Source organism: Notothenia coriiceps, unplaced genomic scaffold (assembly GCF_000735185.1).
Source record: "Notothenia coriiceps isolate Sejong01 unplaced genomic scaffold, NC01 NC01_scaffold00030211, whole genome shotgun sequence".
Classification (NCBI taxonomy): domain Eukaryota; kingdom Metazoa; phylum Chordata; class Actinopteri; order Perciformes; family Nototheniidae; genus Notothenia; species Notothenia coriiceps.
In genome coordinates, this window is record NW_011362912.1 from 477,812 (window position 1) to 499,480 (window position 21,669).

A 21,669-nucleotide genomic window follows, 5' to 3' on the forward strand; every position below is an offset into this window, starting at 1 on the left:
CTTTTTTTTTTAAATGGCCTTTTCATAAGTAAGCGGGGGAAGCAGAGCACAATTCGATGGATTGGATAAAAACGTGTTATTACCTGTCTGAACATCCTAAATGTCATTTCAGCTGGAGCAAACTGCTGATCCAGTCTCTGCGCTGCTTACAGGGCTAAATGTAAGTGGAGTTTCTCACCTCACAAATCAGGACATTTATGATAAATCATATTGTTCATTACTTATGTTCTTGTAAGATGTGCTCTTAAATATTTCTCAACCATGGCAGTCCTTGTTGGATGTTTTTTTTTTATATTATCCTTTATTAATAGTTGAGATAAATGGCATTTGAAAAGCTGCCGTTGGCTAACCACAGCTTCGCTTTGAACACTATAAAACCTTTATTCATCGGTTATTGTTAGATCACCAGTCAAGGTTGTTGTGACACTGAGAATGGATATTTTTTTCTACTGTTTTTCAAATACCAAAATTACATTGGAATCAATCAAGAAAAGGTTATAATAACGCATAAAAATATTACTCATACTGTAACTGTCATTTTTTTTAATTAGATGCCCACTTAGTGTCCATTATCACTGCCTTGTTTCATGGCCTCATGCATGGTTACTTTTGTATCCATATTATTACTTATAATAGTTTTCTTGATATTGTCCTTGGTAACATCCATGAAAAATGTGTTTTAAATTGTCTGGCCAAAACCTCTATTCCATATCAAATACTTAAATCACAAATGTGTATTTAGCTCCATTCTCGCAAAAATGACTGAACATATTTTGAGTTGTGGTTTAAGATTGGTTTATAAAATGTTATATCTTGTCTGTTTGGGATAAAACTACCGTGAACAATCACCTTTCAAACGTACGGGCATCTCTGGTACTGAAGTACTCACTACCCCCATTTTAATTGCGTATTACTTGGATGACACTTACTGTAACATATTCCAGACATCTGCTGATTAAAGTAGGCAAAGGAAGAACTGTGAGAGGAAGTGCAAGCCATATTAACGCCAAATATACCCTATGAAAAGTGAAAAGGTTATCAAGATGCAATTTTAAGGCTGTGCCGCTCACGTATACCCTTACTTTTAACTGAAAAAGTTCAGTTTTGGCTCAGCATAATTAATCAACAATATTTTGGTATTTGGAGCTTTGTTTACCTACAGCTGTTAGTGTTTTATACTCTTTTGCTACCTTTACAGTGATAAAACCATATAATAATAATAATGCTGTACATTTTTCCGGATATGCCTCATCTTGCTCATCTTTGTCTTTACGCTTTGTGTCAAACATTTTCTGAATATATACCGAGTTGGAATGATATTAGTGTTCATATGTATGCGAATGGTTGAATAAAATTCAATGGGCTAACACTATTGTTTTGGCGTCGAGAAATGTTCTTAATTTAGAATTAGATAAGTGTGGGTTTAAAATTGTGAGAGGACACTTGACTTTGAACAAGAAAACGTTTATTACTGCAAAGACGAATCACAAATCTTTAAGAAAACAACACTAAGAAGCTAGCCTGAGCTGAGATCTGAAATATTCAGAAAACCAAACTACATGTGTCTTTTATAGTTTCTATATTCATCAATACGACACACTAAATGATAATGTCTTTATAAATATAAAAGTCCCCCAATTGTCCTCGTTTTTTTATGTAAAATACACAATACAAATCACCCTACACGCATTGGTTCGCTTGCCAATTTCAGAAGAAAAACGTAATGGCACACAAAAAGGTCACATTTAAATTTGTGTGTATATATTATATCAGATACTATACATTATCCAAAACAAAAGAGGAAAAAGAAATCACAAAAGCACTTTAGCCAACATATCTGATCAAATGTTCACCAAGAGAACAAATCAAATAATTAAGACACAAATAAATATACCTTTTTCAGTTTTTGATATATACATATGTTTGTCTAGGGTGAATGAAAAAAGAAAACTTTCCCCAAATGCCACTGCCAAATGCTTGTGCTTGCATTAGAGCGTGCTACAGATGGCCACGACTCACTAGACTGTCAAATGGCACTTGAAAACATCCAAATACAAATCTCAAACAGGTCACAGCATTCAGAAAATATCATTTGACAAAAGAAATCACCATCATGAGAAAAAACGAGTCATAGGAGAGCATTTTACTTACAGTCGCTCTCCTTGTTCAGTTCTGTACAATAAAAAGCTGTTTGCAGGTAATCTACCATGTGTAAACTACTTAGTGTGTGTGTATGTGTGGCGTCACATCCAGTAAATAAATAGTCTGAGGACAGGTCTTTATGCTTCCCTGGGGTCTTCTCAGTGGCAGCACCTGTGTAATGAAATGTCTGCGCTGATAGCCTCCATCTGTAGCCCACCAGAGACCCAATAGTCGCCCAGGCCATCTGCTGTGGCCGGGGCGAAAAGAAAGGCACTGGAGTCTGCTCTGGGTCAGTGAAGCTGCCGTTATGTCCAGGTGAAGAGGCATCCTCCCGCTCCCGTGACAAATAAGGAACTGCTTTTTTTTTCTTTTTTTCTCTGGTTCAAAACAGGCTCCTTTGCAAACAGCTGTTACAAAAACAATCTTCTCGATTTCAAAGACACTGAGAAATAAAGTACAATTGTGTTGGCAGCATTAGCGTCAGTCCAGTGTTAACCATGAGATGCAGAAAGCAACAATATCACTGTCTGGCACATAGACTCTAGAGTGGGAAAAACAAAAATGACAAAAAAAACGAAACACCACCGTTTCTAGCAGCACATGGTAGTCGTGCAAGACCAGAAAGCACTTATGATCCTAAAGCACACAATTAAGATTTAAAGAAAACTTTTTTATAAGCCGTTTTCACTTCAGGCACAAAATAATACAAGTTCTATGTATATGACAAGGGAGCTGAAATTCCTATTTGAAAAAAAATCCTTTAGTGGTACAAAGGTCAAAACCTGAAGCAAGAAAAAGTATCCTGCTAAACCTTCCGCTTGCTAACGGCAACACATTATCCAGATTTACAACATCATTTCAGATTTAAAGTCGCAGACTGAACCTCATTTTCTTTAGAACGTCATTCTCAAAATATTCAGTGCATGTTGGAGTCGGTCAAATGAGCTCTTGGGTATGGAGTTGCAGTTATTTATGATTTATGAGCAGCTCTGGAGAAAGTATAAGAGCTATTCTAAGTCTTATGTTTTCGTATGCATTCGTTCTTATATTGGACATTTTCATTACTTTTCTCTGCAACTTGGCAGTTTATTACCAAAAGTCAGGAGGAGTTCCTTATGGCCGTGAACTGATGCTTCGGGCGTTCAACTTTCAGCTACCGAAAGTTCATTGACCTTTTCTTGCAGACTTTTCAAACTGCTCCGAGGAAAGTATGATTTGTTTGCGCTCAATTCTTAGATCTGGTAAGCCAGACATTTCAAAATCACTAAACTCGGTGTAAGTCTATAAGATGTGTACCGTAGGTTTAATCAATGAGGAAGGAATTTACTCTTCAGGTCCCCTAAGTGTCATTATCAAACAAAATACCTTCAAAAGTCTGCTGACCCAAAATCCTCTCTGACGTGCAGTGTTCCTCCCCCCCCCACCACCCACACTTACTGCTTAGCTTCTTTACACAGGAACAGTATAACAAAAATGGCAAAGATCATCTAATATCTAAAGAAAACATTTGACAAGTGATGGAGCCTTCAGAAAGTGATTACAGAACATACAGTGCCAACCCTTTTTCTTTTTTAACCTTAAAAACAAACAAAAGAACACAAAAACAAATCTGGTCCTCCTGTACAGTAGGTCTGCTGTTTGCAGTGGTATAATTCATTATCAGTAGTCCCCTTTAAAATATGTTTTAACGGGTAAGCATCTAAACCAAAACACAATAAATATTAATAAATAAAACATTTCTGCAGAGAAACCGGCAGACCAAACACAAATCCTTTTTAGTAACAAAATGTCCCTATTCAGAGGATTAATCTCAATAATCTCCACGACATACAGTAGAATGCTAGAACAGTTCAAGTATAGATGTAGTCTAATGAATCACAAGTGAGTCCCCATGCCGTTTCACAGTCTATGAGCTAATTACAGAGGCGCTACGAAAAGAAACAATCACGTATAAAGCAACAAATATATGTAGTGTATCATCATTATATATACTATACATATATATATCTATATATCTCTTTGAATATCACAAAATATCTACTTTTGGTCCACTGTACAAAGATGATCTTTAAACAGGGAACAAAGGGATGAAAGCATTTATTTTTGACGGGCTAAAAACGGAAATGGAATGTATCAGAGGTGAGAGAAAAGCAAATGCAGTGTTTTCTCTGTCGCGTTGAGAGTTGTGCAGTACAGTGGTGTGTGTGCAATAAGGTTTGGTGACTGTGCTGCACGCGTCAAAGGGCTGGCACCACTGGTTTGAGGTAGGGTGACTGATGGATGTGTTCCAACACACACACACACACACACACACACACACACGAACGCAGACACACAGGCGTATATACACATGTACATTAAAAAACACAGTGCAGACCTACGCATCCCACACAAACAAACACACCCGATAACGAAAGGCTAATGCAAGAATAGGCGTCAAGAGGGCAGAGTGAGGGCAGGAGCAAGGCTAAACAACCGCGATAAATTAGAAGCTTCGTGGAGCTGATCCAGAGGAAACGACAGGTGAGTCTGCACCCCTCAGTCTCAGCACTGACGAGCCGGCCCAAATCCAGCCACGAGTCACCAGAAAGCCAAAAATGTGTGGCCGGGACAATGCAGAGGGGGGCTGTGGGCTCTCTGCAGCACACAGTCAGGACTACAAGGACAGCTGCATTTAAGGATAAGGCACTATGATAAAGCCGAGGTACATTTAATCCCTGACATTCCTTCTGCTCTGCAACATGGCACTGTGGGACAGGAAACAGCTCTCAGGTGGCCCCAAGTGGCTCACTCTCAGCTCCCTCATGTTGGTTTCTTTTTTTTGGTCCTTTGTGAATTTAAGAAACTTCCTTAAGACAAACTGTAAAATAACAGGGGAACATGTCCAGTCGGGTTGTTTTTTAAGATTACTGCTGGTTATGTAAACCACACTGCAGAGCATCTAAAATGAAGAAAGGCAAGCGTTCTGCACGGGGTGCATAGAAAAGCTAGCGTTGAGAAAGTGGGTTTTGTACAGCTGGTCTCCTCAATCTCATTTCTATATACACACACAAGAAGCAGCACAGGTATTCCGTTCAGGGTTTCCGTAACTCAAATCTATCAGTGGGTGGGTGGGTGGCTACCATGTCATTTTCCAACAGACAAAACTGTCTCATGATCCTTTTTTACCCAAACGCCATACATACAAAAGAAAAGTCCTCCATTGGTTTTTAGCTACATACAATACTAAAAATATTTTGTTCAGCCAAACGGTTTTGCAGCAGTTGGAATGCATGTGGACATAAATCTGAATAAGGAGGGGTTCATGGAAATTAAAAGAAAAGAAAACACAATGATAGCACCATGAGTTTTAGGTAATACCAATTGAAAGTACAGCAGAACTATTTACAGCAGGTGAAGGTCTTGAGTCAATGGAGGACTCTGCTCCACTGGGACTAGTGACATGGATTTGAGCTCTGAGACATCAGTAGTAAGAAAGAGTTGGATTTCCCTTCAAGACAAAACCTTAAGAGGCATTAAGTCATATCTAGACAGGAGACATTTAACGGGTCGAATTAGTCCTCCGCCAGCTGCCGCATTGCGATAGAGCACAGACTTATGGGATGACACCACATCCACAGGACAGCACATCTTCCTCATTTCAGCACCCCCCCCCCACTGATAGGGCGAGGAGAGCGTGTCCACACAAGGGCAGACAGAGACAATGCATGAGAGAGACGGAAACATCTAGACTTACAGAGGGGGGAGATATGTGGAGAGTGAGATAGCAAAAACAAGGCCAGACAAAGATGGCCGTGCCCTTAGACCCTCAGACAGAGGCGTAGGTGTTGCCCGTGGCGCTGCAGTGGCGGATGGTGGGCGTAGCGGCAGAGGGGGTGAGGATGTGCTCGCTGTGGTCCTGCGGGGGCTGGGGCAGCGAGTGGAGGACGCCCGGCTGGACCACCCCCACCACAGGGTGGGACCCGTCCTCCAGCGCCCCCACCTGGATCACCTGGATCACCTCGTGCTCAGACTTCTCTCGCTTGGCCAGAGGTTCCCCGCTCTCCTCCGGGTCGTCGTCTAAGTCGCTGTCCATCCCACTCATCTCATCTGGACAGGAGAAAACATCCCCTATTGAGTGTAGAGGCAAGAGGTTAAAGGAACGTTTCCTAGACAACCGTTTCTCACACGATGTGCTTGATACATTTAGTCACATACCTTTATCAATGTTAGCCAGGGACAAGGAGTTGAGGCTGTCAAACTGAAAAAAAACAGACAGTCATTTTTATTATTGGGCGCCATCAGGGATTCACATGTAGTGTATTTCTAGTCTAGAAGAGATACTACATTGCATAACATGCAATGTAGTATCTGCCACTACGTTTTTTTGCACTACTCAATGCTCCTGGTCACTGTAACGTTTTTTACATTAATTATTTGACCGTCTATGTTACTTGTAGTTATTTTAGTGTACAGTTTTATTATTATGCTGCTGTGTTTATTCTATCTTTGTAACTCTGGCACAACAATTTCCTTCGGGATAAATAAAGTCCTATCTTATCTTATCTCTTTGCATTTAGGCAAACATCTCCTCTGGGTTGATTATTTGTGATATTTCACATCTATGTTTCTATCATATACTGTAGTGCATCAATTTGGCACTACAATTCTGCAAAGTTAGGATGCCACAGTTGTACCTCTCCCATGACACCCATGAATGTCTCTCCAGTAGCTTGTGCCACGCGATGCTCCACCAGGTAAAACATGTACTCGTCGTACAGCAGGCGAATCAGGTGGAAGGAACCGAAGCTGGCAGCACTGCGCAGGGTCAGGTCCCTGATCACCATAGAACTGCAGAGACACAACAAAACATTGTGAGCATTTTGTGTATTCAAAACCGAGATTCAGCATGTTTTTTTCTTTTCTGCAGACCTGTAGAAGGACCACTTGAGCAGGAACTGGCGAGCCGCCCTGGGGAAGCTGCTCCGGTGCTCGTAAGGCTTGAGCACCTGAGTGACCACATTCTCCAGCCAGGCCGCCCACTGCTCCAGAGAGCTCTGCTGCTGCAAGGTGGCCTTGAAGTCCTGCTCCAAGTGCTGAACAACCCCCTCCTCACACTGGCACACCCACGATGCCTGCTCCTGTACAGCAACACAGAGAAAGGACCCGAGGTAAACACATATTATTTTTGATTAATATGACGGAATAGTATGGTACAAGCACTGGCGTTGAATATTCAAACACAAAGATCTGTTCTGACCTGTACGTTGGCAAAGTCAACACGGTTGAGATCACTCAGCATCTGGTTGATCTGGGATGTGTTTTGCAAAACAGCACGTGCCGCCTGAGCCAGGTGGTTCAGAGAAGTGTATCTGCGCAGTGTTTGCGCAAAGGCACTAACAGCGGCAATCTGTGAAGAGCACACATAAGCCCAGATGTTAACTCCTGCAAGTAAACTAATACTTAATCAGTCCACAGGCAAATACTTGTTCAGCACAAAATCCTGAATGAGCAGGAGCTCTCATTTGTATTTGCAAAAACGTCCTTTATTCAGCACATAAGCTCAGATATGAACTCCTCTGATAGTATGGGTAGCACTTCCACAAGAGGTAATCTTTGTAAAAAGTGTACCTTGGTCTGGATCATTCTCTGTGGAATGGCATTCATGGCATTATTGAGCCAACCTTCCAAGCTTTTGGCAAAGTTGCGAATGGCTTGAGTCAAGGCACCTGAAGAAAAACAGAAACAGTTGTTACTTACAATTGTGATTACCTAAAAAACTAAACAAAATGAGAGGTGTGTATGACAGTGGCTCACTGGGAATAGGTCTCAGGACATCAGGAATGAGGATCTCCACAAGGGCCTGGTACATCAGATGGTCACAGGTGCTCATCCATTTGAGTACAGCCTCGTTTCTGCACAGTTCCAATAGCTGAGAGTGGGGCAGCCGAGCTTCAATCTCACTTAAGCTGCTGAAGAATGAACAAACCAGATTTAGAAAAAACCTTAAACATTCAGATTATCCTAAAGTTGATTCGATTTGTTAATATTTCCCTTTAGCAAAAAACTAAGGGGCGTCAAGGAAAAAAAAAAATCAACATTATATGAGTCAACAAGCCTCACCTGTTTTCTGTTATAGTCTCCCCCTCTACAGAGTCAGGGGGAGAATAACGCCAAAATGTCTGCCACAGCTTCTCAATTAGACTGAACTGCAGGTTGACGACCACATCCAGGATAGCCTGAAACAAAAGCAGAAAAAAGTGAATGTTTTTTTTTTTTTCATGCAGATTACTTGTCAAATGCATTTTTAGTGATGAACAAATCAAAACCTCTCCACATTATCCTCAAGCTATCTGAATGGCTAGTCACCTCAATTTGTGAGGAAATGTGTAGCTTTTTGGTAATTTAAGTCAACTGACCCCTGTGGATGTCTTGATCCCTAGTTTTCCTGACATTAGGACCGGTGTGATTGAAAACCTCATAAGACGAAGAGGAAATCCTGTTCCAAAATGCCAGCAGCTGGCATTTATGGATTTTTGTCACATAAAAACCATATGACCTTTGTTTAAGTTTACAGGCTCAGAATCCAGCCAGAGCCAAAATATTTTGTCTTTTGGGATTTGTAAAAATGCTGTTCAGAAGTTAAATCTTACCAGTTTTATTCCTGATTAAAGATAGGTTTAGGATAATAGAATTAAATTAGTAAAAGTGCAGTTATAATCCATATTAGCAAATGACAGCATGTACATACAGGGAAAAAGTGGAAGTGCTATAGATTTAGAGGGTGGTGAAATGCAGGTAGTCCAGACAGATCAATAGATGAATGTATAGTCACCACCATAGTCATATTGATGATGCTGCATCAACCAATGCTGCAATATTGAAAAGGGATTACTTAGCTTTCTTTGAGCTGTGAAGAGGGACAGACCCCCTGTGAATTACACTCATACGCCAAAGTGAGCTGTAGTGACATATCAGTGATTATTAAAAGATCTGCCCTTTCTCTCACCTCACAGTGCTCTCTGTAAAGGGACTGGAGAGCTTTCACATCCTCTGGGCTGATGTTCTCGGTATTGCTCTGTCCAACGTCCAGCTCTACAAAGTCAGGGAGCGCCCGCGATGCATCTGTGGGAGGAAGGACAAAATGAATTCACATAACGCTCAGTATTTCTCAGTGCATCTTGTGTTTTTTTCAGATACATAGAAAGCTGCAGACCTAAGAACTGCTGGTGGTGTTGACTCTGTGCGATGACTGTTTGCTCCTCTGCACCAGGCTGGGGCTGGCCTCCAGCTGTGTAATTCTCCCCGGAGCAGCCATCAAACTTCTGCACCGGCTTGAACCTGAAACCACATGGCTCACAAATCAGTATCCATAAGTAAGTACTGAAGGTCTGTATGCGTGCGTAGTTAAAGAATTTCCAAAATTGGGATCAATAAAGTATCTATCTATCTATCTATCTATCTATCTATCTATCTAGTTGCCTGTGTACCTCTGTTTCTGCTGGACTGGCTGCTGTCTGAGGGCCATATACTGCATGTCTTCTTGAAGTCTATTGAGTGGCGAGTCCGGTTTCACACGTATACCATAGTAATGATATTTAGAGTTCCCTCTGCAAGAAAATAACTAATATTAACACACAATGACGCATGGATGGAGGAGACTATTAAGGGTTAGATGAATGACAATAGTAAGAGGGTGAAAGCTGGTGAAAATCTCACACTTTTCTTAAGAAATTGAAACATTTGAAAGCTAACCTTGTCCCAAGGCGCCTTGTACGGAGTCCCATGAAGATGGAGCGAATGAGTTTGCCAAAAGAGGCTGCATTGACAGGGTCCAGTTTCTGCTCCTGGCAGTGGCGCAGATAGTGATTGTAGAGGGTGGAGCGTGGTAGACTTACGCCCTCTGCTGTCTCGTAATTGTCCAACAGCCACTGGAGCTACAAGGGGAAAGACGTGTGTTTTTGTCTAAAGAGATTCACAATCTGGTCCATGCTAACTTTGTGGAAAGACCTCGGACTAATGTTGGTTCATCACACTTCTGCAAAAGCTTTTCTACAGCAGCGTTTAAAACAAAAGTCACAATTAAAATCTCAGCAAAAACAGCAAGAACCACATCAAACTGAAATGTATACAGAGTTAAGAGAGAAGGAAAGTAAAAGAAAAAAGAATTGCGAGGGCAGGCATTCGTAAAAAGCAACTTACATGGCTGTTGAGCAGCGAGCTTCTCTGACTGGATAAACCCTCAGATTTTTGGAGTGTCTCAATCGCCATTTCAATCTGATAAACCATGGAGCACAGGACAACAAAATGTAAGAGGGGGGAAATGAAAACAAAAGCAAGAAAAAAAGGAATAGACACATTTGTATCCACTAGCAAAAATAAAGAGATCACGAAGCAAGCACCACTAAACCCAAGCAGAGCAGGACTTCCTGTCATTTAAGGACAATCTTTGCTTAGTTGAGAAACGGAGACAGAGGTTCAAATCAGTACATTTATTATTGATAACTGACAGACACAAGTCCTTCAGATTCCACTAGCAGAGATCCACTTCAACAACAATCATGTGTGGAGAAAATCTAGACTTCATTACAAATGGCTAAAGGCAGTGTGCCAAGTTGAGAAGTCTAATTTGGTATTCACATTTTAACAAACAGCCCAGCATTGTGTTACAGTACTCAGTTTTTACTGCTTTTGATGAATCTCAGATTGCAAAAATTGCGTTTTGATTTCATACAAACGTGAAAATATTTGGCAGACAAATGGGGTTGAATTCCACATCATACCTCAGCAGCCCATTTATCTTGTCAAGAACATCACTAAGGCAGGACAACGATGAGGGTAGAAAGTAACCAAGCACCACTTGCACACATTAAAAAACACATTTATTTTCTTTCTAGCCCTTATTGGAGTTTCAAAACTGAGTATCACCGATACACTAATGCCAGAAAGCATCATTATGGTGGACTATACAAAAGAAAAGCTAGCGGAGCAGCTCTTGTGCTGCATGCTCCCCTTGTCCAATGCAGGGCTCTTGTGAGGAGGGGGCGGGTCTTCCCCTCATCAATACACCTGCCTCAGGTTTGAATCCCTACTTACTTTTCCATTATTAAAAGATAGAAATTAGTAATAGAAACAAAACCCTGCATATCTTGAATATTAAATACTAAGGGTTCAAATGTGAATGTTGTTGGCAGTAGCTGACACAGCCTACGCTGCACAGTGCATATATCAGCAAAGGAGCATCGCAAGAGATAAAACACGTCATCAGAGGGGGTGCACATAAATGTTTTCCCTTTTTAATGCGACAATATATTTGTAAACACTAAAGCATGACACACATATTGAGTTCAAATAAGGAACACTGGTGGAGATTAGTGTCCTGGATGTTTGGATAAAACTAGTGCAAAGATCAATAAAGTATGACAGAAACAGAGCATCTATTTTTGATAGTGAGAGTCTGGGCAAGCTAAAAACTGTGTGGGTCTAAACAGGGAAAGTTTAGAGTTTAGACCCACTACATACACTAACCCTGATTGTCTATCATCAAAGCAGACAGGTAGAGATAGGCTAGCGGCCCATTTATTGAGTGATTAGCACTTACAGTGGCGGGTGAAGCTCTTGCTGTCTGGGTGGCAGGGTGGGGTCCAGCGTTGTCCATGATGTAAGAGCCAGGACTGGTGCTGATTACCTGACCCCCCGCCAGGTTCATGCTCATCCCTCCATTGCCCCCTCCTCCATTGTTGGTCATGCCATGAGATGTCACCACAGTGGACACTTGTGATGAACTTCCCTGTGTGTCGAAGTAGCTTCCTCCACTGTTCTGGCTGTACAGCTGCGGCTCTGAGTATGAGTAGGTTCTTCTGTTCAGAAAGAAGAGAGGTTAGCGGTCAGTCAATGTGCCAAAAATAATACTGAGGGATATGAATAATTATTAATTAGGAAAATAGGTAACATTTTTATCATGGCTATCAAAAATTTTTTCTTGCATCAACATTGTTTTTTTTAAACGAGTGTTTCTAAAAAAAACTGTCAGTGACTCATAAGGACAGCTGATTTAGCTGTTGAAGACATTGCAGCAAAATAGGACCATTAATTGAGCTCCCAATACAAAAGTTAAGTTTTGAATGTCTAATCTTATTTTGTATTACAGAACAAGAAGAGAAAGTCAAATGTCCTGACCTAGGTTACAAAGTAGGTCCAAATAAGTAAAACTATTTATTATGGCACTCAAATTAAGTAATTTTTTTCTTGCATCAAAATCAGTGTTTCTTAGTTTTGCAAAACACCTATCAGGTCTATAGGGAGGTACACTCAAAACGCTTGCCACAACTGGGACAATCCAGAATATATTATAATTTTAATGGATTTGTTTTTCAAAATATCATGAAATATGTTGTATTGCTTAAATTATTATTATTATGAGTATGACCCTTACTTGCCTGGTGCTCAGGAGGCTCATTTGTCTGGCTCTTTAGAGTATGTATTATTTTGTTTTTTAAGCATTAAGCCTGGCGGTGCCCCTTACATGACTGTTTCTACCAGCAGCTGAGGTCACCTAGAGTATCCGTGTTCGTGTCTGTACATGCACCGCCGTGTGAGCCTGTTTGTATCACAGTAGGACAAACACACTGGGGACCCTGGTGTAGCATCAGCACCTACAACACAGGCCTACTTCTGGTCATGTTCAGGTGGCTGAGCACAATCAAACACACGACTGCAGACCCCTCATAAAAGAAAAACGAACACAGAACACAAATGCACTCCAACCGACATCATGTGCTTGTGACATGAATGATTGGTTTGAAGAGACTTGAGAGCAGGCTGCAGAGACGTAGCGCTAATATTTGTGGAGTGGTGTAAGGTCTGAGCTGAGACTGACTCACATGTTGCCATTGGTGTAGACGCCACTGTTTTCCTCCACATACTGCACCTGTGCTGGGTAAACATGCTGAACCTGTTGAACACTCTGGGCCTGGCAAGACAAATTGCAAAAGTGGCAAATTCATTAGTAAAGGCACATCATGCACAGGAAACCATAGACATGCACACACATATTCAGTGGTGTAAAGTAACTACCGTAATTTTCGGACTATAAGGCGCACCTGAATATAAGCCGCAGCAGCTAAATTGAATGATGTGTACATATATAAGCCGCACTGGACTATAAGCCGTAGGTGTTTTAATGTTTAATTACCATATGTAAGGGTTCGTGCACAGAGGGGATTGTCGGGAAAGAGATGGCTGTTTGAGGAAGCCCCCATTTATTAACATTTCAACAAACAAGTTGCATATTTGCATAACGTATTCAAGTGTTAGCATTTAGTGCAATAGTAGCTACAGAACATGTGCTGTGTAAACTACTGTATCACATAGCGTTTCAGACACACACACTTTTCAACTTTCAAACTTAAACGGTGCGCTCCCAGCGCACGTACCGGCAGTGATCTACAGCAGTGGTTTTCAACCAGTGGTACGGGGACAAACTGTCTCGCTCTCGTAATGTCTGTCTGTCTTGCTCTCGTTCTGTCCTCGTACCACTCTCGGTTCCACTTTTACTTTTGCGCGCTACCTGTCTCACTCTTTTCCGGCCTCCAGCTTTTCCTGCTGGAGCCCGCCTCTTAAAGGTGGGGGGCGCGGACCGGCCATAGAGCCCATAGAGTTAAAGGTGGTGGACTGTAACCTGTAAAATCCATAGATTTAAGAGGTCCCCTAGTGGCCGTTAGCTGTACAAATCCATAGATTAGCCGCACCGTTATATAAGCCGTAGCGTCGAAAAATGGGAAAAAAGGCGCGGCTTATAGTCCGAAAATTACGGTAAATAACTGTTTATAATTTAAATAGTTTGTCTAAGATACCCTTTAATATCAAAGTGGTTGTCATATTGAGCTAATCTGACACTGTTGTTCTGAACAAAGACACTTCTGTGGATTTAGAGTTATTAGGCTCCACTTCAATAAAACCCTTCCCTGTGATAAATATTTAAAGCAACCCAAAGCAAAACTCTGGGAACACCCTGAAGAGCAGCGATGAATTGTTAAATAAAATAAAAAGTAAGAATTCAGGTCAAAGTAGTTCACCCTCCCCTCCCTCGTCTGCTCACCTCCCTTCTGGCAGCAGGAGGAGAAGAGAAAAAACGGAGTACTGAGCTACACAACTTTTTCCTCCCCTCAATGTCATGTTTTTACATTCTCTGTGCACCTTGGCCTGTCGCCTGCTTGAAAGCCGAGGCTGAGTGTGTGAGCTGCTGTGTGCATGTGAGTGTGCACGTGTAACGCCTCCGGCAAAGCCTGGCTTCCCCGCTCTCCTTTTGCAACCTGGTGTGTCAACGTTTTGATTTCCCCTCGGCCCGTCTGGTAATTGAAAGCAGGGGCTAAGCCTGGAGGTGTGTTTGTGTGTACGAGTGTGTAGCTCTTGTTCACCCCGCTTATGCACGTCTGCGTTTATTTTCAAGGATCTGTTCTGTTGCTCCGTTTGGAAACAGATACTTGGCCATGTCGAGGCAGGGAGACCTTACACGCAGCATGGCAGGAATAAAGATTCGAGCGGTGGGAGTCGTGTCAATCTCTGCTTCACTCTCAGAGCCCGAGGCTTGGCCTGAGGCTGTCCGAGCGCCTGGCTACTTATAAGAAATACTGTCCAAGGCACTTTGAGAGGGGAAAACAACAATGTAACACACTCTCACTCAAAAACACTGCTCAGAGCTGATTAGGAAAGTCCCTTTTGTGTCATTCAGATTCTTAATATTTACGTTATACCCAGCTGTCCATCATTGGCTCAAATTAAATAATTACTGTGGGATGAAAGCTTATCGTCGTACCCGCTGACACATGCCATCACATCATCCTTTGTTTACTTTCCTCTCCATGTCTCCGTCCCCTGACAGCCGATCTCAAATCAATCCTTGCCTTTGCATAAATCTCCAGCCCTACTGGACCGAGCAGCTGATCGAGACCTTCCTGAGACTTAATGATCAGGCTGAATATGCGACGAGCCGTGGTGTGATTGGTCGAAGCGCCCTCAGTATGGCGGATCCCCTCAGCTGTTACCGAGACGTTTCACCTCGGCTCCTCAGCCGGCCAATTCATTAAGTCTCTCATTGAAAGTCAAGAGCGGCCGCATGCCAACAGTCACAACACCATATGGCCACCTTTTAGAAATGAGTTTGGTTCGTGATGTATTTGCATCTGTGTGTGTGTTCGATTGGCTCTGTAAAATATAACTGTTTGATTGGTCCGGCATGATTGTTTTTCACCTGCAACCAATGACAACATATACATTACATCCAATCCAATCCAACTTTATTTATATAGCACTTTAAAACTTTCAGACCAAAGTGCTATACAGAGAGATAAGCTCACAAAACATAAAATAAATACAGTCACACAGGGAAGTAGGTGTTAGTAATAATAACAAAAGATTATCTTATAAAATAAATACATAAATGCATAAAATAAAGATTAACATAAGGTTTTATTTTACGAGGGGTTTGGGGTTTAAAGGGACTCTATGACATTTCACGAAGACTTAGACTAATTAAGACTTATCTTGGTAGGCGGATTGTCACGATAGATTGTCGTCGATAGGTGCGATTGCGATCGACACCTATTGGTACTATCTACCCGTACCTAAGGTTATCGACATTTGGGTTCCGACAATACGCTCGATCGAAGACGGGCGAGCCCCAACAAATCGAACGATCGTAGAACCTGTAAAATGGGGGTCCTGGTGTACTACTGTGAGTAAGAACAAACGACCTCTTTACCTTTGGCAAACGACGGGACAGTGGGTATTTGTGTGTGGCGTGACCGGACTCTTTCTTACACACACACACGACACACACACACACACACACACACACAAACACACACACACACACACAACACACACACATACACATACGACATGACACCATGACACACACACACACGACACGACGACACACACACACACACACACCACACACAGACTGGTTAGTTAATGGATGAAATAGTGAAAGATAATAGTAATAATTCTTAACTGTACACCAAATTATACGTATCCTTTAGAATTACGAAATAGTCTATGGTTCGTTAGCGTAGTCCTGACGGTCATAACGGACAACGAGCACACACACACACACACACACACACACACACACACACACACACCAAACACACACACACACACCCACCGACAGCACCACACACACACCACACACACAGAAGATGTGGGGGTGTACAAACAGGAAACTATCCAACTGTCATAACTGCACGACACCAGGAATTACGGGACATAATGACTTCCCGGGCTACTTGCGAGGAACGGCACTTCTATTGGGCACGCGGACGTAACGTTTTACCTCGCTATTGGTGATAGTGTGTCCTCAGTTATGGCCTCGGTTTAATGGGCTAGTTTGACATTGCTCCGGCGCCCGGCGCTAACCTACACCCGTCTTCCAGACACGCTGCCGAAAGTCGAGTGATTTTCCACGACATTAGTTGGTGGCCGCATATCTAATACTACATTCGGTTTATCCAGGCAAATGTCTTCTACCTCAAGTCTGACTGTAGACGAGTAAACTTAGAGATGTTAGATCTTTCATACAACCTGAAGAATTTGTTGGTATTAAATGACTATCTTATAGGTAATACATGTTTATAACGGTACAATTCAAAGTTCTTACCACTACCTACGATGTCAATTTTTCATACTGTAATGACGACACCTCCGTAACATTAATTATCAAAACCCTTATGAATAGATATTTTTTTGTACCTTAGTTTCTCTTGTCAATTCCAGTACGGAAGTCACGAGCTAATACCTTTACACCTATACACATAACAAATTATATTGACATCGCATATACAACCAGACGTTTTCGAATTTTAGGAACACGATCAAAGAGAGGGTGTGTGACTATGTTGGTGTTGAAAGACTAGTGTGGTTGAAGAGTACATCTTTAAATATAGTACAATAATTAAGTAATGCAAATAGACAAACAAACACAAAGCATAGAAATAAAATTTGACATACAATAAAATACAAAACACTCGAANCCTTTAAGCGGCGGGTTCCAGCAGGAAAAGCTGGAAGCCGGAAAAGAGTGAGACAGGTAGCGCGCAAAAGTAAAAGTGGAACCGAGAGTGGTATGCCGCTGCTGCGGCTTATATTCAGGTGCGGCTTATAGTCCGAAAATTACGGTATCTCCATTTTCTGCTACTTTATACTTCTACTCCACTACAATTCAGAGGCAAATATTGCACTTTACTACACTGCATTTATTAAATAGTTACTTAGCAGATATGGATTAATGATATAAAATATAATAAACACTTAAATAAGACTTTAGTTACACATGGAATACATTCACAAGCTAACCTGCAGTATACAAAGTCATTACAACTAGCTGCACCCTTGCCAGCTGTGAAAAACATATTAATGCATCAATAATTATGATCAAAGCATATAATATATATAATTCTGAAATGGGCCAATCTTCATAATGAGTGTTTTTAGTTTTGGTACGTTAAGTATATTTTAAAGCAAATATTTCTGTTCTTTTACTTGAGTAAGATTTTGATTGCAGGTCTATTACTTGTAATAGAGTATTCCTACACTCTGGTACTTCTACTTGGACTAAAGTAGGAGATCTGAGTACTTCTTTCACATCTGCAATCCCCAGAAAGGAACAAACACAGCAGGCTGGATGTACCTGTTGCTGGACAGGCACCTGCTGTGTGGAGCCTGTAGGCTGGACAGGCACGGTGGTCTGAAGAGGGACGGTGGAGGTGGAGTCAGCGCCTGCTTCAGGGGTCTGCATGGCGCCTACATTAGACAGAGAAAACACAGTGTTACTGTACATAGATAATGGCCACAATTAAAGAACACTCAACATACCGGTTTAACTGGCAAGCAACTTTAGATCCACTAACAACATAATAGTCTTACAGCATCACTGAGCAAACATCGATAACTCACTTAAACAGAGTAAACTCACACATATGGGTTGTATTCTTCTGGTTGTTGTTGAAAAACTGATTTATAATCTACAAAAAGGACTGCACGGATTACTTGGTTTTACACCCTCTTATTAAATAAATAGTCATAAAATGACATCAAACTCTAATATCTTAAGTTTAAACCCTATCCTTAACACAAGTCTAAAACATATTGCTTTAATAACAAACAGGTAGTGGTGCATCTTCAATAGTACACGACAAATGCTTTGTATAGAGGAAAACTATTCTAATAATCATCATCATGATTTGGTTAGCCTAGCGCAGCACATAAAAGGTCTCTAAAGATAAGGGTAAGCGTAATGTTTTACCACGAATCACTTAAGTTTTACTCAATGCTACTCAAGCTGCTGAAAACTGATTCTACCCAGGCACCTGTTTCTGCTTTGTGGTACTTAATGTACTAAGAGCCTCATGCATCAGTGACACATGGTCTTGTCTCCATGTTCACAGCCATAAAACAAGTTAATATTTAACAAACTCCAAATAGATGCTGCTTCCCTCAGTTCCCACTGCTACAGGTTAAACGTTAGTTGAGATAAGAAGGCCCGGATCTAAGAAAAGTTCCCTAAAAACATATGGAAGTTACCTCATTACTAGTAATAAAAGACTTACTAACTAAAGCTTAAGTAAACTGTTTTGATGGATAAGAGTGTGACGAGACACCAATGGTGGACCTGTGTTTGTGAGTTAATAATAGCAAGGCTACCATCACCCATTCCTTCCAGGGAAAGGCCGCCTCCTCCACATCACAGTTTCCACAAACAAGCCTCTCTTGGTTAATTAAGCTGGGTCTCCTAACAGCCTCAAATTTCTCCAGGGACAGCCTGCCCCTTCCCCTTATCTTCAATATCATACCGGCCTTTTTCTCGGGAAGAAGGCCATCACTCTTGTTCGTGTTGGGGTGATTAACCTCAAAGTTTGACTTGCTGAGTCAATCTTTTCCACCGCACTGAGCCCGTGAGACACAGCAAGGCAGCATCTGCATTTTTTCTTTTACATACAGAGGCTCTGAGATCCATCAACACAAAGCCACTTGCTTCCAGCATGACTTTTTGTAACACCTTAGGGAGGGGAAATGAGAATATACCATCACTCTCACACTAAAGTCTCGTTGTGGAGACAAAAATACTACTATCCGGTTCAAATTTTCATATTGTGCGATTTTGACAAGATACTGTAAATTATGACATTCAATTCAGCAAAATTACAATCCTGTGGTTAAAATGTCAACACATTAAACCGTCAGCTTACTATAGCCCATGCTAAGAAGAAAATACTTTTAAAGAGAGCAGACTGTAGACTTGATGTATATTCCACAGTGTTAAGCTAAAGTGCATGGCCCCAACTGAGCCCACCTAATCGAGGCAAAAAGCCCCTGCATCACAACACACTCTTTTTGCCTTACCACACACACACACACACACACACACACACACACACACACACACACACACACACACACACACACACACACACACACACACACACACACACACACACACACACACACTTGAGGAATCCTAAAAGTTTTTATAATTGTTGTTTTATTTGTTGGTCCTGTTTCCTACAATTTATATGTCACTATGTTTATGTGTGCACCATATGCACCGAGGCAAATTCCTCGTATGTGTTTACCTACAATTAAACATCAGAAATAAGAATACAAAATATGCCTGCTTATTGGCTTTTATCAGAACCTGCTTCTGATTCAATGCAATACACATGTTTTTGATTCTGACTTCTGATTCTAATGTTTACTATTTTATAGTGGGTAACAGGAAAAACAGCCATTTTTGATTGAAATGTAGTCGAATTGTTTCTTTTACCCGAAGTAAATGAGCCTAAAATAAATCTGGCAAAAAATAATAATAATATCTCTACAGTAAACATGTCCTCCCTCCAGACAGTGTCATGCTGGATTGAGTAAACTCCTTTCCTTTTTTGCGCACCCAGAAATAAACATGGACACCAATACACACACACTGAAAATATAAAATGTAATAATTAAATAGTTTGTCAATAACAATAAATCCATTGCAGATACAGCTTCTCGTTACCAGCCGAGGTACAGAATGTGAAATGCAGAATAACGAAATGATTCGGTAAAAACGGGGAGTAACATTGAGGTATTTAATGTTTTTTATAAAGGCAGGCGTTTTTCCTCAAACCTGACTAATGCGAAAATTAGCCTTGTGTTATCAGGTTAGCTTATCGTAGCCATCTGATGCCACAAAGAGGGCAGACGGAGAGCTAGCGAAGCTTTCTTGCTCCCTAAGACAAAAGGGAAAGTAATGGCTTAGCTATTGTCAATAGCAGTTAGTGTATGGAAAGCTAGCTTACAGCACTTTCATTTGCTGGTCGACGTTAACACCAACAAGATTTAACAACATACACTTGCAATATCACCGTAACATTAGCCAAAAATGGGATACCAACAGGCATTGTAAAAGGGCAACGCTGGCGTTAGCAACCTAGCAACAACAGACACCTGCTCCTGCTCCAGCTGACCAGCTAGCATCAGTGACTAGCCCAGACCTACGCTACCACCCAGCATGGTAAGTTTAAGCAAATAAGTTACATGGAAACCCGTTTTCTACCACACAGACTAACGTTTAGGTCAGTTTGAGCCAACATCAACAATTGAGAGAACATAGCTAGCAGGAGCTAGCGAGCAGGACCTCTCACAGCTGTGGGTATCTACAGGCAACGTTAGCAAGCAGGCTACCACGTCACAAAGAAACACCCTCGCTAGCAAACTACCCGAGCTATCTACCGAGCCTTCATTCAGCAGCAGACAAAACATAAACTACAGCATTCAAATCTCCCCCATGCAATTATCCCATGAAGCGAGAAAGGACTTGATTTAAAGCTAATAATAGTATAACATGTATACAAACCTGAGCTGTGGACTGGTTGATGAAGATGAGGATGGTGGAGGAGGTGGTAATGATGGAGCGAGAGGTTGTTGTTGGTGGGTTACAGTCGCCAGGACTACGGTGACTATGGCGCTGCCTCACTGGGCAACAGTTGCTATAAAACTCACCGGGAGCGCGCACCCTAACCAGGCAGGTGGGAGGAGATTAAAGCGCACTTAATACAGTTTTACGGATATTAAATCACAACGAAATACATATGTTTAGTATAATGGGAATATATTACGAGGATGGTTATTCTACCCGAGCCTTAGCGCTAGGTCTTATTTATTTAGAGACTTTTAATAATCGGTTAGTCTGAGTCATTTTATCCACACGAAAGAATACAAGTATTATAAGCACCATAACGTGATCCATGACCGTCATAATTTGGTTATAGTATATGAATGATTTTATTTTCATATTTATAGGCCTTTGCATATATTTAGAGTATTGCTTGTGCTTCACTTTAATTATTTGCTGAAATTATTTGCTTGTATTGTGATCTTTCATGGATGTCAAATGCTGTTTCATGTTCGCCAAATTGAGGACAAGGTTAGGTTTATCTGTTTAAATCTCCTTATTTATGTAATTTGCATACTAGGGAACTAGCAAAATATGCTCCTAAAGCAATTGTA

General features: G+C 41.3%; 1 protein-coding gene and 1 long non-coding RNA gene across 2 annotated transcripts in view; one reads left to right on the plus strand and one right to left on the minus strand.

The window, feature by feature from the left end:
* rfx3 (regulatory factor X, 3 (influences HLA class II expression)) lies at positions 1 to 21,131 on the minus strand. Its single transcript, XM_010787201.1, has 17 exons — positions 21,017 to 21,131; positions 17,813 to 17,925; positions 13,005 to 13,093; positions 11,723 to 11,981; positions 10,324 to 10,398; positions 9,877 to 10,058; positions 9,612 to 9,731; positions 9,338 to 9,462; positions 9,131 to 9,246; positions 8,245 to 8,360; positions 7,939 to 8,093; positions 7,753 to 7,850; positions 7,382 to 7,531; positions 7,054 to 7,262; positions 6,819 to 6,972; positions 6,340 to 6,382; positions 1 to 6,252 (listed from the first exon to the last, which is right to left on the minus strand). The coding sequence occupies exons 2-17, from the start codon at positions 17,918 to 17,920 to the stop codon at positions 5,951 to 5,953; spliced, it is 2,301 nt and encodes a 766-aa protein (XP_010785503.1). The 5' UTR covers positions 17,921 to 17,925; positions 21,017 to 21,131; the 3' UTR covers positions 1 to 5,950.
* LOC104959327 (uncharacterized) overlaps positions 20,251 to 21,669 on the plus strand; it is a 27,119-nt gene continuing 25,700 nt past the window's right edge. The window contains exon 1 of the long non-coding RNA XR_799851.1: positions 20,251 to 20,674. This is a non-coding gene — a long non-coding RNA (uncharacterized lncRNA). The remainder of the gene's footprint in view (positions 20,675 to 21,669) is intronic.

Coding starts and splice junctions, on each gene's coding strand:
- rfx3 (XM_010787201.1), bottom strand. CDS start 17,920: ATGCAGACCCCTGAAGCAGGCGCTGACTCCACCTCCACCGTCCCTCTT. Junction 6,383..6,818: donor TCATGGGTGTCATGGGAGAG/GTACAACTGTGG, acceptor GTTTTTTTTCAG/TTTGACAGCCTCAACTCCTT. Junction 6,253..6,339: donor CCTGGCTAACATTGATAAAG/GTATGTGACTAA, acceptor TACACTCAATAG/GGGATGTTTTCTCCTGTCCA.